This window comes from Lipophrys pholis, assembly GCF_963383615.2.
Source record: "Lipophrys pholis genome assembly, chromosome: 6".
NCBI classification, from domain to species: domain Eukaryota; kingdom Metazoa; phylum Chordata; class Actinopteri; order Blenniiformes; family Blenniidae; genus Lipophrys; species Lipophrys pholis.
Window position 1 is genome coordinate 24,762,839 of NC_137629.1, and position 13,714 is coordinate 24,776,552.

At 44.8% G+C, this 13,714-nt stretch overlaps 1 protein-coding gene across 1 annotated transcript in view; it reads right to left on the minus strand.

Annotated features, from left to right (window-relative positions):
• Positions 1-13,714, minus strand: part of LOC308111321 (uncharacterized protein) — a 39,316-nt gene extending 25,602 nt beyond the window's left edge. Inside the window, exons 1-5 of the mRNA XM_080466184.1 lie at positions 13,345-13,714; positions 2,630-2,698; positions 1,693-2,010; positions 938-1,195; positions 389-519 (exon numbers count right to left, since the gene is read on the minus strand). Coding sequence (XP_080322310.1) covers positions 389-519; positions 938-1,195; positions 1,693-2,010; positions 2,630-2,672 — 750 coding nt within the window. The 5' untranslated portion in view covers positions 2,673-2,698; positions 13,345-13,714. The remainder of the gene's footprint in view (positions 1-388; positions 520-937; positions 1,196-1,692; positions 2,011-2,629; positions 2,699-13,344) is intronic.

Sequence of the window (13,714 nt, forward strand, 5' to 3'; positions counted from 1 at the left end):
TTTTCCTTCACAGGGATGCTGCCTGTGCCTTCAGGAGATAAGTACATGACAGTATCTAAGGTGTAAGCTGTTCTTCTAGCTTTCATATAAAGGGAAAAAGGCAGATGGATCCAAAACGGTGATGTTCTCTTGTATGCAACATGCAAAACATCAGAATTTCTTATGCCAAACATGAAACAAAGAGAAGTGAGCCTCACGTTCACAGAAAATAATTGAACAAGAAAAGCCACAAGCTCACAGCATGTGTGGTGAGTCGATTTCACGGAAGGATTAAAAACCGAGGTGTGTCTCGACATCTTGTTACGATTTGGCCTCGGTGACAAGGCCTTGGAGAGATTACAAAGAGAAAAGTGAACAAAAGAGCTTGTTCTTCTCCACTCCTACTCACCTCTCTGTTGGGGATATCCCAAGAAAAAAACACCAGCTCCACTCCGTGCACTGTGCAGTTGACTGTCAGCGGTTCGCCCTGCTTCAGCAACGTCTTGGACGCGTTAATGTAGGCGTCGATGGCCTCTGGGACTGAAGAGAGTGTGGAGGACGGATTTAATAAAACAATATGTAGAAATATCAGTTACAACAACGCAGTGAAAATATATATTTGCAGCCTTGCAAAATGTGTGTTGTTAAAGTGTTTTTGTCTGCACACCTTTAAAACCTTCTCATCATAGTAAGAAATGCATGAGAGTTTGATAGGTATATGTTAAACTTTCCAACTCATATTATAGAAGATGTTGCAGAGTCTTTTTTTAGAAAAGTGAATCACATTTCATTTATACCTGTAATGGCATTTTGACAACACTGATAAAATGGAATGGGTTCACTCTGTGTGTGAGTGTCTGGGACTTGTCTGGAATCGCATCACATTTGGGAGATGAGTAGATAATGATCACAGGTTCATTTTGGGAAAAAAAATAAATCTTCAATGTGAGCTACCTACCCACGATGCTGAAGACGTAGAAGGCCTGAGATTCTTTCACCACGCTGTCCAGCTCCCCACGACACACGTAGGTCCTGTCTTCCAGCGTTGCCTTGTACCCCTCGCTGGGCACGTACAGCCCCTTGATGGGCAGGTTAGTGTCCTTTTCGTACAGAGTGACGTTGATGGCCGGGTTGGTGACGACACAAGGGATGGTGCTTAATATGCTGGTCTTTGTTACCATGCCATGGGAGCTCTCAATGAACCACACATTGGGGTCTGGACACAGACACACACACACGACTCATTTCATTAGTTTAATTGCCGATCACTTGCTCTGTCCCAGTTACAGACTGAGTCATCATTAAGATAATCTTCACTTCCCAAAAAGATTAATTAACGTGTGAATTTTACAAATGAAAAGCTCCAGTTTTCTCATTAATTCAGTCTGTGTGCAATCTTCACAACAAGCTGGAAACACATGTGGCTATAAAACAGGAACTATCTCTGATAAAACATTGTACCTATTGACAACAGAAAAGCAGTTCAGAAGGATTTGATTTAATTTAGATTATAGAAATACTAAGTATTACATAGTTTGCAGAGTAGATTCCATTGTGTAATTACGCTTGAGTAAAATTACATCTGCGTTACGGCTGATATCTTCTGAGCAGTTTATGAGTTAAGGGCCTTGGCTTGGTCAGCAGTTTGTAATTTGTTACTTCCCTCCCTTGACAATTAGATGTAAGGTAAATGAAAAAGGTAAACAACCCCACCTGGGACAAACACAGCCACCTCCTTGGTTTCTCCTGTGTGTCTATCGATGCACTGATAAACACCCGTGTGCTTCCAGCTCACTCTCAGTAAGGTCAGAACACTGGACGAGGAGCCATTCTGCACTATTTCATAGCTCTGACGCCCGTTCTGAAGTTGTTCCGCTTGAAAGTACGGCACGTCGTCCCTCTTAAACTCCCAGGTTGTCTCGTCTGAGCCGGAGCAGGTGAGGGTGAGCGAGGAGCCCTCTTCCAGGAGGAGCTCTTTGTCTCCAGGCGTGATCTCCAGGCAGTGTAATTCAGTGCTGAAATACAGGAGGGCTGCAGTTTGCACAACAGGGGGGGGAAAAAAAAAAATTCAGGATGGAGGTCATGGAGACGGCTGCATGAAGTCAAAGGTTAAATCAACAGTGTAGGTCAGATCCTGCTTTATCTCTGAATGATGAAGGATATGAGGCGTCTGAAGCAGATCTGCAGGGCAGTAACAATGTGGTGACACATGTATTTATAAAAACTATTGAAAGTTTGAATGCATGCCTGCGGCTTCACCTGCTCTGAAATTGTTATGTTACATTTGCACATATTGAAGTAAACCATAATTATACGCTGTAGAGTGGGTGTGTCCAGCATTTGGATTCACTACAAGTTTTGGCAAATTTCAGATTAGAGAGGGGCTCATTGGTCTTTCTTAGAGGTAAAGTTCAATGGAAAAACCATTGAAAACATTTAATGTGGCAATCTACCAAAAATACTGTCTTTGCCGGTTAAAAAAGATGAATAATTGATATGCACGGTTCAGCAAAAGTCTGTATTTTGCAGTATTGCAGCATGATCCAAGCTTGGCGTCATACGCTTTGCTTGGTTGCAAACGCATCCCCAGCGTTTTTCTTTCATTTCCAATTTTTCACTTTTCATTACCAGACTGAAGCGAAGCTCTTACCTGTCACTGTCAGGTGGAGCGCAGATAGCGTCACCCTCCTCATGGTGGTAGCTTTCAAATCACTTTGTTCTGCAGAGAAACAGAAATGTAAAAGGTACCAGTGGAACAACGAGTCATTTTTCGGGGCACATATTGCTTCTCTGACAAAAAGCTTGAGCAGGTCACGATCAATACGACACGGAGAATCGGGATCTTCTGCTTATACTCAGAGGAAGCGAACAAAAAAAGATCCAGCTTGTTGTCAGGCAGGAGTCTTTCATGCCTTCGGGCCGCCACACTGAATCTGAGGTGCAAATGTGGCTCACTCTGGAGGTACTTGATGCCTCGTTGCACCCGGACAGTGCAACAATGTCCGGCTCTTTTTGTTCCCGGTTCACCAGCATTCTGCCCACTAACAAACGGGTCACTGTGTGTAGCTCTGCAATGCACTCACTGGCAACAATGCAGCCTGCGTCCCAGCTATTCTCGAGCCGTGCTGAGCCATCAATTGGTTTTGGCATAAACAAAAGTAAAAATTAGGGTATTCATGCAAAATGACAGAGGAGTGCACTTACTTCAGTTGAGAGGTTGGTTTGCTAACAGGGTATCAAGTTATACACCAATGTGATAACAACATCCCAGAATTGATTCAGTGTCTTTTGAGGTCAAAGGTGAATAATGATCATCATAATGAACATCAACCACGATTAGCAAAGACCTTGTCGTTTCACAGCCCAGCAAGAGGCCAGGGGGAAAGATGGAAGAGAGGAGGGGTGTTTTGTTGTTATGTTTGGGATGGGGGTTAAGGCCTCCAGCACACGGACGTCTGGAAACAGTTAAGGATGGATCACAGGCCTGTACGCAAAAGGGTGGGAAAGAGAGAGAGGGCGGAAGAGTGACTCTTGGGAAGAGCGAGGGTGGAGGAGGAAGAGAAGGAGTAAGCCAGTGGAAAAATTGTGAAACACTTCTTGAGGAATCGTACTCCATTTAACATATTTATGTGATAATGCACTCTAATGTTGTTATCCCTATTTTAAGAAAGTGGGCTTTTTATCGTCATTCAGGAAATATAAAACACATGTTGAATATATTTCCTCATGATTAAAGTATTAGTTTTCTCTGTTTTAAACAACCCATAAACAAATCTGTCAACACTATTTTTTTCCCCCATATATCAAATTGTCATAAAGTTACAGGATGGGTTTTTTTACGGATACATTTGATAAATTTGGCAGAAGTGGAGGCGGTCTCGGTGCTGTGACAAACACCAATGCAGTTACTCAAACCAGATACATGATGTCTCTCTGAATTAACTGCCTTTGGCACTTCCGCTCCCAAAACGAAAGGTTTTCTCCAAAAACATGACTGGTCCATTTCCTCCCCCGCCTCCTGGTTCCAATAAAAAGGGGTGAGCAAGACACAGAGAGAGAGAGAGAGAGAGAGCGAGAGAGAGAGACAGAGAGAGACAGAGAGAGAGAGAGAGAGAGAGAGAGAGAGAGAGAGAGAGAGAGAGAGAGAGAGAGAGAGAGAGAGAGAGAGAGAGAGAGAGAGAGAGAGAGAGAGAGAGAGAGAGAGAGAGAGAGAGAGAGAGAGAGAGAGAGAGAGAGAGAGAGAGAGAGAGAGAGAGAGCCAAAGTGAACAAAACTTTTTTTTTGTATCTGAATCGTAGTTTCTATACAGACAAACATTCTCACTGCCACATAGTGAAGGCTGCATGTGCTCAGTGTATACACACACACGTGCCCAACCCCCCACCATCCATACATTACACACACACACACACACACACACACACACACACACACACACACACACACACACACACACACACACACACACACACACACACACACACACACACACACACACACAAACAGACCTCTCCCCTCCTTTTCTTCCCTGTTTGTCACTGGTGTCTGTACAGTTCACGTTCCCACAGTATTCCTCTGGAACTTTCCCAGGCCCGCTGATACACTTGGGACCCTGCTTGTGATGACGGTAAGAGCCGAGGGGTCACCTCTTCCCCAGGGGCTCCAGCAGCAAGCGACCCGGGCTCGTCCATTGAGGAAGAAATACATCAGCACTCAACAAGCACTGCTGCCCTCAGCATCGCTGAAGATAAGTTTGACTGACAGACGCCGAACGTAGTAACACCAAAGGCATGTGCCACTTGGCAGCATGAAAGGGCCGACAAATCGTCTTGTGACCAATTGTGGCCGTCTTACTGATGTTGATGTTAGAGCAAGAAAAACTGCACTGTAAGGGCTGCTGCAGGATATGAATTTACATCCAACGTGAAAAAACTGAAAATGTTCCTACTTTCAAAAAGTTTCTGGTGTTTTTATGATCCTTCAAAGACCAAGGAAAAATAATGTTTGGCTACTGCAATACGATAAGGTTTAATGTTGACCAGTGGACAGTGGGGTACTATGAACACAGGCCTTTGAGAGGAGCCTAACAGAGGAACACACTGTGATGGATCACATACCTAAGATATCCAGAGGACCACTTATACAAGAGTTTGGAGATCTAACACTGCTACATAGAGCTCGAGATTGGAAATTGTGCTCCAGGAATTCTTAATCTTGTAAATATTGTAAATTACACTCTCATGGAGATTTTAGGACAGGTCTGTTTTTGTGAAAAGAGGGAAAACGTTAGGTTAAGATGTGTCGAAGAGGTCAGGATGCTCATCAGTGTGCCGGGAAGCTTTGGCGTCAATTCAGGGACTTCAGTCAAAGCACTAAGAAGCAGTTTAATCCCTGAACCACGAGGCTGCTCCTCATTTGAACCAAGGAGACAAGAATCATTCAGTGAAAGAAACATTTACAGATTCAGTCAAGTGGCTTTTGGTCTGAGGGTGAGAGTCTGTAGAGGAGAAGTGTCTTCAAGAGTTAAAAAAAAATAAGTTTTTTAACTGAGATGATTATTGTTATATTTCTAATCTTTGAAATAAGATACTGCATTCCTTTAGTAATCCTGGAGGTCTAAAGAAAAACAAACAGTGTTTCTGTTAGTGGTGGCACAGTAATCACCATGAGGGATAAATTGTTATCACTCAGAACGCGTTTTCTCACCGATGCTGGGAATTCGGTGGCTGATTGACCCTTACCAGTTTTCATAAACAACCCGGCTGCGTTCAGAGTGTCACCAGCTAACAAGCACGAAAGCTATACAGTCGACCTCAGCGGGATACTTGCAGCCCACGCTCAGCTTCGGGATACTGCTGGTGTGTAAACGCGAGTCCCTCAGAGGCCTGTAATCCCACTCCTGGGATTATCTATATATACTGTAGCTGCATGTTTCAGTTACACACATGGCAGTGATAAAGCAGTCCTGGATGAGGTGGGAACTGCTGTCAGAGCCGTGTTTGCAGCCAAGTGTTTGCGTGAGCGTAGCTCGAGGGAGTTAGAAAACATACGTTTGAAAAAAGCTGAAAAACGTGTAACCTATAACAAAAGGTTGAACAATTTTCAATAAAGCTTCTCTAAGTGCAGCTGGACTTCCTGGACAGGGAAATTTTTTGGTCTTGAGTGGGTGTAAGGGCAGTGATGCATCACTGACACAGCATGCCGTCAAAACCACAAACCGAATTCTTACAGAGACGCCACAATGAGAGATGCAACAATGAGTTGAGCACCAACTACCATAGAGCATCTGCAAGCAGAAAAACTATTTAGATAATGAGGTGCGCAGAAAAGAAATATTCTCAAAATAAGATATGTAATAATGTGGAAGCAAAAAAGGATCGAGAAAAACAACAAAACACAATAGCAATCAAACCCAAAGACCAGTTAGACCAATGACAAAGCATGACAAACCATCAACAGACCACAAGAGCCCTGCACTCGGCAGACACTGGAAATAAAAGAGCGAATGGAGCATGCAGACATGAGGAATATGGGAAAGGCCACATCAAAGTTTGGAATGGGACAGCAGAAGAAACGCATGCGCTCCAATACACACACACACACACGCACACACTTACATCACAGACACTGATGTTTACTCTCCTGATGTGTCCAGGAAGCTGTGATCTGCAAAACAAACATTTTTTTAACTTAGGAGTCAATTCTTTCCAATGCAAACAATTATAGCTCATATCTGGGTGAAGTGGAGCAGCTATCATTGACACGGAATGTTTTTTTTTAAGCCAGGCACTCTCCCCTATCAGGAGACAAGCATCAGCGCAGAATAAATGCCATATTTGTCTTCGATTTTTAGAAAGTTGCCAGGTTTTCTTGACAAGTCTCTGAACGGCAGGACATTTGGCAAGCTCTGTGGGAAAAAAATGACCCAGTGTGTCTTTGTTTTAACAAACGTCCATTTTTATCACTCGTCTTGGACCGACCATCCCCCCTGAGGGAAACCTTCTGGTCCCTCTGCAGCAGACCCATGATACACTGTTCCCACCCAAGGCGCCCTGAAGTGTCCACTGACTCTGACCGGACGGGTGCATGTGCAATACATTTCCAGAGCCGCAACAATGATTTATAAACTGTGAGGAAATAAAAAATTCCACTATGGTCCCATTTATGCAACAGAATGTGATTTATTATTAAAAGGAAATGTTCAAGTAAAGTCTGTCTGTGGAGCCTGTTTGAACCATGAGAACTGTAGGGACTGTAAATAAAGGCAATGGTACATGGAGATTTGTTTCATTAAATTTTGAGCCACTTCAATCATACACATGAATTCTCGTATACAATTTGAGATCAAGTTCAGACACTCTTTTCCACTTCATGACCCAGTGAAGCTTTAACATTTAACTCTGGTTTCTTCCCACATTCGCTCCCATTTTAACTGTATTTTCAGTTACTTTCAGCAATTGAATGCATCATTAAAAGTATCAACTAATAGCTGACATTGCTTTATTCAGTACTAACAGGCCGCTGTCATCAACAACAGAGAATGAGCCAAAGTAGTTATTATGCAGATTGAAAGAACTGAAGCAATCATCTTTTTTTTCCCCATATGTTGCTATTTCATACATTCACTAATGTGCCTCTTAAATATTACACTCTCTCATCTGCTTGGAGCTCCAGTCAAACTAGACCCATGTGCGGTGCTCCTTCTCCAGTGCGGTGCTCCTTCTCCACTTGCTGTTGGATTGGTGGAGGTTGGGATACCGCGGTGGCCGGGAGGGGGCCCGGCCGGCGGCCTGAGGGTGCGAGAGTCATCACTCCCCCCCCCGTTCCGTGTGTGTGTGTGTGTGTGTGTGTGTGTGTGTGTGTGCGGGGTGGGTCATGGGTTGGGTTTCCCAATCAAGACCCGGGGGGAGGGGTTATGGGGCGGGTGGAATATGAGGCTCCTGGGGGTGTAGAGTTGACTGTTCTCCGACCGGGGCCTGCGCCGGACTTCACTTTCCTGGGTCTGGGGGCGGGGCTGGTCCGGGGCGCGGCGGCTGGGGCCGTCTCTGCCTTGCCGGGTTGGGGGGGGCGGTGGGTGGGCCTGTTCCCGGGGGTGCGGTGGGACTCGCCGCCGGGGTTGGGGGGGCTCTCGGCCCGCTCGGCCCGGGGGCCCTGCTCCGGCCTTTTCTCGGTTTGGCGGCTTGGGTCGGGGCCTGGGGCCCTGTGCCCTTTGTCCTTCTCTTGTGGGCCCCTCTTGCCTGGGGGGGATTCCTCTCTGCATTCTCCGTCGGGTGCTTTTTGGGCGGGGGCGGGGCTCTCTGGGGTGGTTCGCTGGGGTCTCCCCGGGCCTGGGGGGCTTCTGTCTGCCGGGGTGGCGGTGTCCGGGCGCGGTGGCCTCGGACCCCGGGGTGTCACCACGGGTCCCCCCACAACAGTTCCGGCCACACCCAGTGGACAAGCCACACGCACTCACACACACATACACGCACACACACACACACACACTTTCACTCCTCACGAAAGGTGCTTCTGAAGTTGCTTGTTGTCTGTCATCATTTGCTCAAACTTTAAAAATCATGTTCCTCTTTTGTTGTTGCCTCTTTGTTATTTCATGTTCCTGCTTCACGTTACTGTCTAGATAGAGCTGCTCAGGCTGGTTTAATCTAGGAAATCATCTTACTGTTTAGATAGAGCTGCTCAGGCTGGTTAATCTAGAAAATCATCTTACTGTCTAGATAGAGCTGCTCAGGCTGGTTCAATCTAATAACAGTTGGAAAGTATTTGGATGAGTGTGATTTGCAAATAATATATGTAGCACAACAAGGACGTTGTATGTTGTCCCCTTCCCCCCTCCCCCCCTCCCCCCTCCCCCCTCACCCCTCCCCCCTCGACTTTCTTCTCTCTCTTCTCTTCTCTCTCTCTTTGTGCGTTCCCCCCCGGTCGTGTGCGGCAGCCGTGCCAACTTCTGACGGAGAAGGCAACAGGAGGAGACTCCAGGTCTCTCCCTGTTGCAAGACCAAAAACTGTTCTGACTCCGAAGGCTCTCAATCACATCATATTGTTGGCCCAAGCTGCCGAACAGGACAAGGGCAAAAAGAGAAAAAAAAAAAGAAAAAAAAAAAAAAAACTAGACCCATGTAATTCCCTCACATTTCTCCACTCTAATGCGTCATGTTTCTGGCGAGTGTAAAGCATTTTTGGGAAAGATTGAAGCTGTAAAGTGGGTTTAATCTGTTATGACAATATCTTGCTGAAATTAATAGTTTGTCAAGATTTGTGGCTCACTTCATGTGACCCTGAACTAGATTTCACAGTCACGCAGCAGGACGTTGAACTTCACAAAGTCCTGCAGCAGAGCAGAACGGCTTGTAAGCTGTAACTTAAGAGCCATCTCAAGTCTGCATCTTCAGCACTTCAGACAAAACTGCAGTTGTTTGTGTTCATGTATCTCCAACTGGTTTCTTTCAGCGCAAGTATTTGGGGATGGAGCCTGTGAGGTCTTATCACTGAAACCAAAGCAACTTTGTACTCATGTTGGGGCAACACATGTTTGGGAAACTGTGGATTTTGGTTTGTGCCCTTTCAAACAGAGCTGTAAATGCTGTTTGTGGTGGCGGGGGGGGGGATGTAAAGAGCTCCTTGGTAAATCTTATGGCTGTAGCATGGCTGCCTTTGCTGTGGCTGGTCTTTGATATTGCTTTAATTATCTACTTTTCTTCACTCCTGGGAATGTGAGTGAAAGAAAAATAATTAAGAAAATAAAAGTAAAAAACAGCTTTTGCCATTTAAGTCAAGCCATTTTTTTTCCAAGTAAACTCCTGGGTGACTACAAGTTCCAAACTACTCATAAGGAATACAGGTACGGTATATGAGCAACACTATATCTTACTACACTTTTCTTTTTCCTCATGAGACCGCTCCACTTATACGAATAGCGATGCCTTCCTTTTCCTGCCGTCTCAACATACCTGGTGGGTATAAAAGCCCCCAGCCTCATGAGAAACTGCCCTAGACACACATCCACTCCTTCCACTCTTAAATACTCACCCCCAAAAGGAAAGAAACCGAAACAGCTGAATACAATTAGGACTGACTGGCTCTAAATTCCACCCATTTCCCTAAACACAAAGGAAGCAGAAAATGAAGAAAAGTCCCTGGGAATCACAAAATGAAGTGATAATTCATTGTATTTGTGCAGCTTTTGTGCATTTCATTCTGATCTTATCAAAGGTTTACGCAGCAACTGTGCTTTTACACACAAACAGAAAAATGGCACAAAATACAACTTGGTCTCTATTTGCAACTGCGCAGAATATTGTTTCCTTGTATGAGCAGCAGACTGTTTTTCTTTGTCTTCCTTTCCCCCCACTGCACTGTATCACCAATTCCAAAGTGGTTTTTGTTGGAGAGAGGACAGCAAAATGTCAAGTGAGTAAGCATAGTGCTTTAAAAGACTCTGATGGAGAGCAAAACTTCCTGTTGAAACTCTGTGCTGTCCCTGATGTGACTGTAGTGAGGAACTCACAATATTTTACTCAATTTATGCCCATTAAAAACAGTCGAGAAACCATTCCGACTTCATGGAGGTTGAGGTAGTGCGGCAGGAGCCTATCCTAGCAGACACTGGCTGAAAGAGCAGGGGAACATCGGGGTAACAGCTATTTGAAAATTAAAATCCTGAAACATTTCTTTTTAGTGTCAAGTGAAGTAAAGCAACGCAACAATAATATTATGTACAATGCACAGATTAAGCTTATGCCTGATAATAAAATGAAATAAAAAAAGTGCTACAAGCACCATAACCATGTTCTGATGTTTAATAAATATGAAAACATACAAGTTTTTTCCAAACGCCACCAGTACATTTGAATTAAGAAAAAAAAAACTTTTCTTTGTGTTTTACTTGGGATTCCCCTCAGCAAGTTTGGCAACAGAGGGAAATAAAATTAAAAACATCTAATAGAATAAAACAAATGCTTCCCTCGTCCTGCAGGAGTGGTTCTGCTTCCTGAGTGAAGATGAGATGCAGCTGCCTGTCCGCTCTGTGTGAGTGGGCGGGAGAGAAACAGGAGGGAACAAGAGGGAGGCCAGATGGACAGGCAGGCGTACAGGATGCTTTGTTACAGCGCCACTTAATGTTCTTCATTAATGACTCAACTATGAAATCTGTACATGGGTTTAAAAAAGAACAGGTGACCCTACAGAGAACCACCAGACTGGGTTTCATACACTTGAGACAACAGCTCAGTTCACAACTATGAATGAAGAATTATGAGTCAGACACTGAGAGACCACCAGGGACTGAGCAAGAGCTGGTTTATACGGAAAAGATGCAATCATCAGCACACCCGGTTATAGATGTGCAAAGAGACACATGAATAATCCAAACATGTTTTTCAACACAATATTTTCATACGAATCCGAACACGGTTTCATGTGTTTTCATGCTGTGGCTGTTCAGCAGCTGCATGTTCAGCACTTGTAAAAAGGATCGATCACAGGAAGCGAGAGTGGGAAGTGTTTCAAGACTTGTTGGTGAGTTCAAACTGTTGCATATGACAAACCCTGCTGCACATGTGAGCTGAATCAAACTCCTGGCATGTTTTTTGCATGGTCATAATGTGAAGCACATTTTCTCATAGCGGCTGGCATGCAGAAAGTCCAGAAAGCCAGGAAACAGCTGATGACGAAGGATTAGGTCCGGGCCAGGGGAATGGAGTCGACTGGGCTGCACAGCATCAGAGCCGGGGAGAAGCGCTCTGCTGCAGTGCATACCAGCAGCCTGACGCACGGGGAGGAAAATCCCCTATGGTCAGAGGAGAAATTAAACTTCACTATGTTTTGAAAACCCGGCAATAAAGATTTGTCAAAGTAAATCTTCCCCTTTCAAGATTTTGCTGTGGAACCTTCTGCAGTGTATGTTCAGCTGGTGGCGAAACTATGAAATGAATGCTATACAGTTTAATACCGTTGATGGTAAAGGTATGACATGCATGCAGCGTTCCAGCAGCTCATCTATAACAACAGCTCCAGACAATGCTTGGACCAAAATAGCCACAAGGCAAGAGAAGATCAAAAAGTTCATAAGTGGAGGAGGAAACAAGTACACACGAAACACATGCCAACAAGGTTTTCATCCCAACCAGTGTTCACGTAGAAGGTCTCATAACAGAAAAGTCACAACATACTACACGGATTAAGGATGTGCAGTTAACAAACAGGTTAAATACCACAGCAGCAGAACACAGAAGGGAAGTGGGGAGGCTTTCAGGTGCAAAGCATATGCCGGATTAGAGACACGCATGCCACATAGTCCCAGCAATAAAATAGCTTACATTACCTAAATATAACTCACTCCAGGTACTAAACACTTCCTCTGTGATGAACGCAAAGTGATGATTCAAGGGAGTGTTTACGTCTGCACGGTTGTGTGTCACTGGTTCATGAAAAGTTTATGTGAGAAATAAAAAAGTGGCCAAACCAAAAACCTATAAACTGGACTTTACTTTAAAAGAATTCGTCCACAGTTAAGGAGAATGCTGGTAACAGTGAATGATGGCAGGTCTGTAACACAACACAGCTTTTTAATCTGAACTCTGTGACGATACGCGGATAAGATTGATTCTCATAGAATCATTGCGAGGGGAGGAAAGAGACTGATGGTTCAGTGGTGAGTCCCGTCAGTTCACTCAGGGTGACTGAAGGAGGCTGTATAAACAAACCCTTTAGCAGTGAAGCACAAAGTGGAGCGCATACAAACAGGTTGGCTATAAAGGCCCGTGTGTTTGCGGGTGAGTGTGTTTGTGTTTGTGTTCGAGACCCTGGGACACCTTGTCAAGCGTATTCGCTCAGTGAGAAAATAAACAGTGTTAAAGCTTCAGTGTGTAAAGAGTGAAACGGTGTCTATGTACAGAGATGCAAAACATTGCTATGTTCGGTTTCTCACACTCTTTCACATTGCAACGCATGGTGTGTGTGTGTGTGTGTGTGTGTGTGTGTGTGTGTGTGTGTGTGTGTGTGTGTGTGTGTGTGTGTGTGTGTGTGTGTGTGTGTGTGTGTGTGTGTGTGTGTAAACACTGAAGATTGTGGGTGACAAATACCACAGACAGAGACACACTGACTATCAAACAGTAACAAGATCTACAAGACAGACATCGAACTGGTTATCTCGGCAGTTCTGCCAGTCCAGAGATGGAGGGATGGGATGTAGCCTCTCTGTGTCGGATGGCTGTGAAATTACAAATCCGTCACAGTGGGTTTCCCCATGAAGACAAGGTGGGTTTTCACCACTTTTGTAAAACTGCCCTCCACTCCTGCCAGCAGCTGCCAAGCAGCTGTGACTAACATTAAAATCCCGAACAGTGACAGAGAAGTAACACCTCTTACCTTCAGATTGCGGTCACGGGGCTCTTCGATCTCTGTCCAGGCAGAGCAATGAAATCAGAGGAAAGATTTCCAGCCGGTTGTCTGTACAGGGGCCGCTGCTTCAAATGTCTCGATCCCTTCAGATGTTCAGTCTGAGGTTAATCTCTGCTGTCCCAGGAGTCCGTTGGAGGAGGTACCGCACTGAGCCAGGCTGTTTGTTCAGTCAAATCACAGCACCATGGGGGTCTCTCTCCACTCTCACACATTGAAAAAAAAAAAAATAAGAGCCTGCCCAACTCTCCTCTCGGGGAGGGTGCTGTAAGTTTAAAAACAAAACAAAAAATGTTCCCAATGGAGACATGCACACACATACACACACACTCCTACTCTG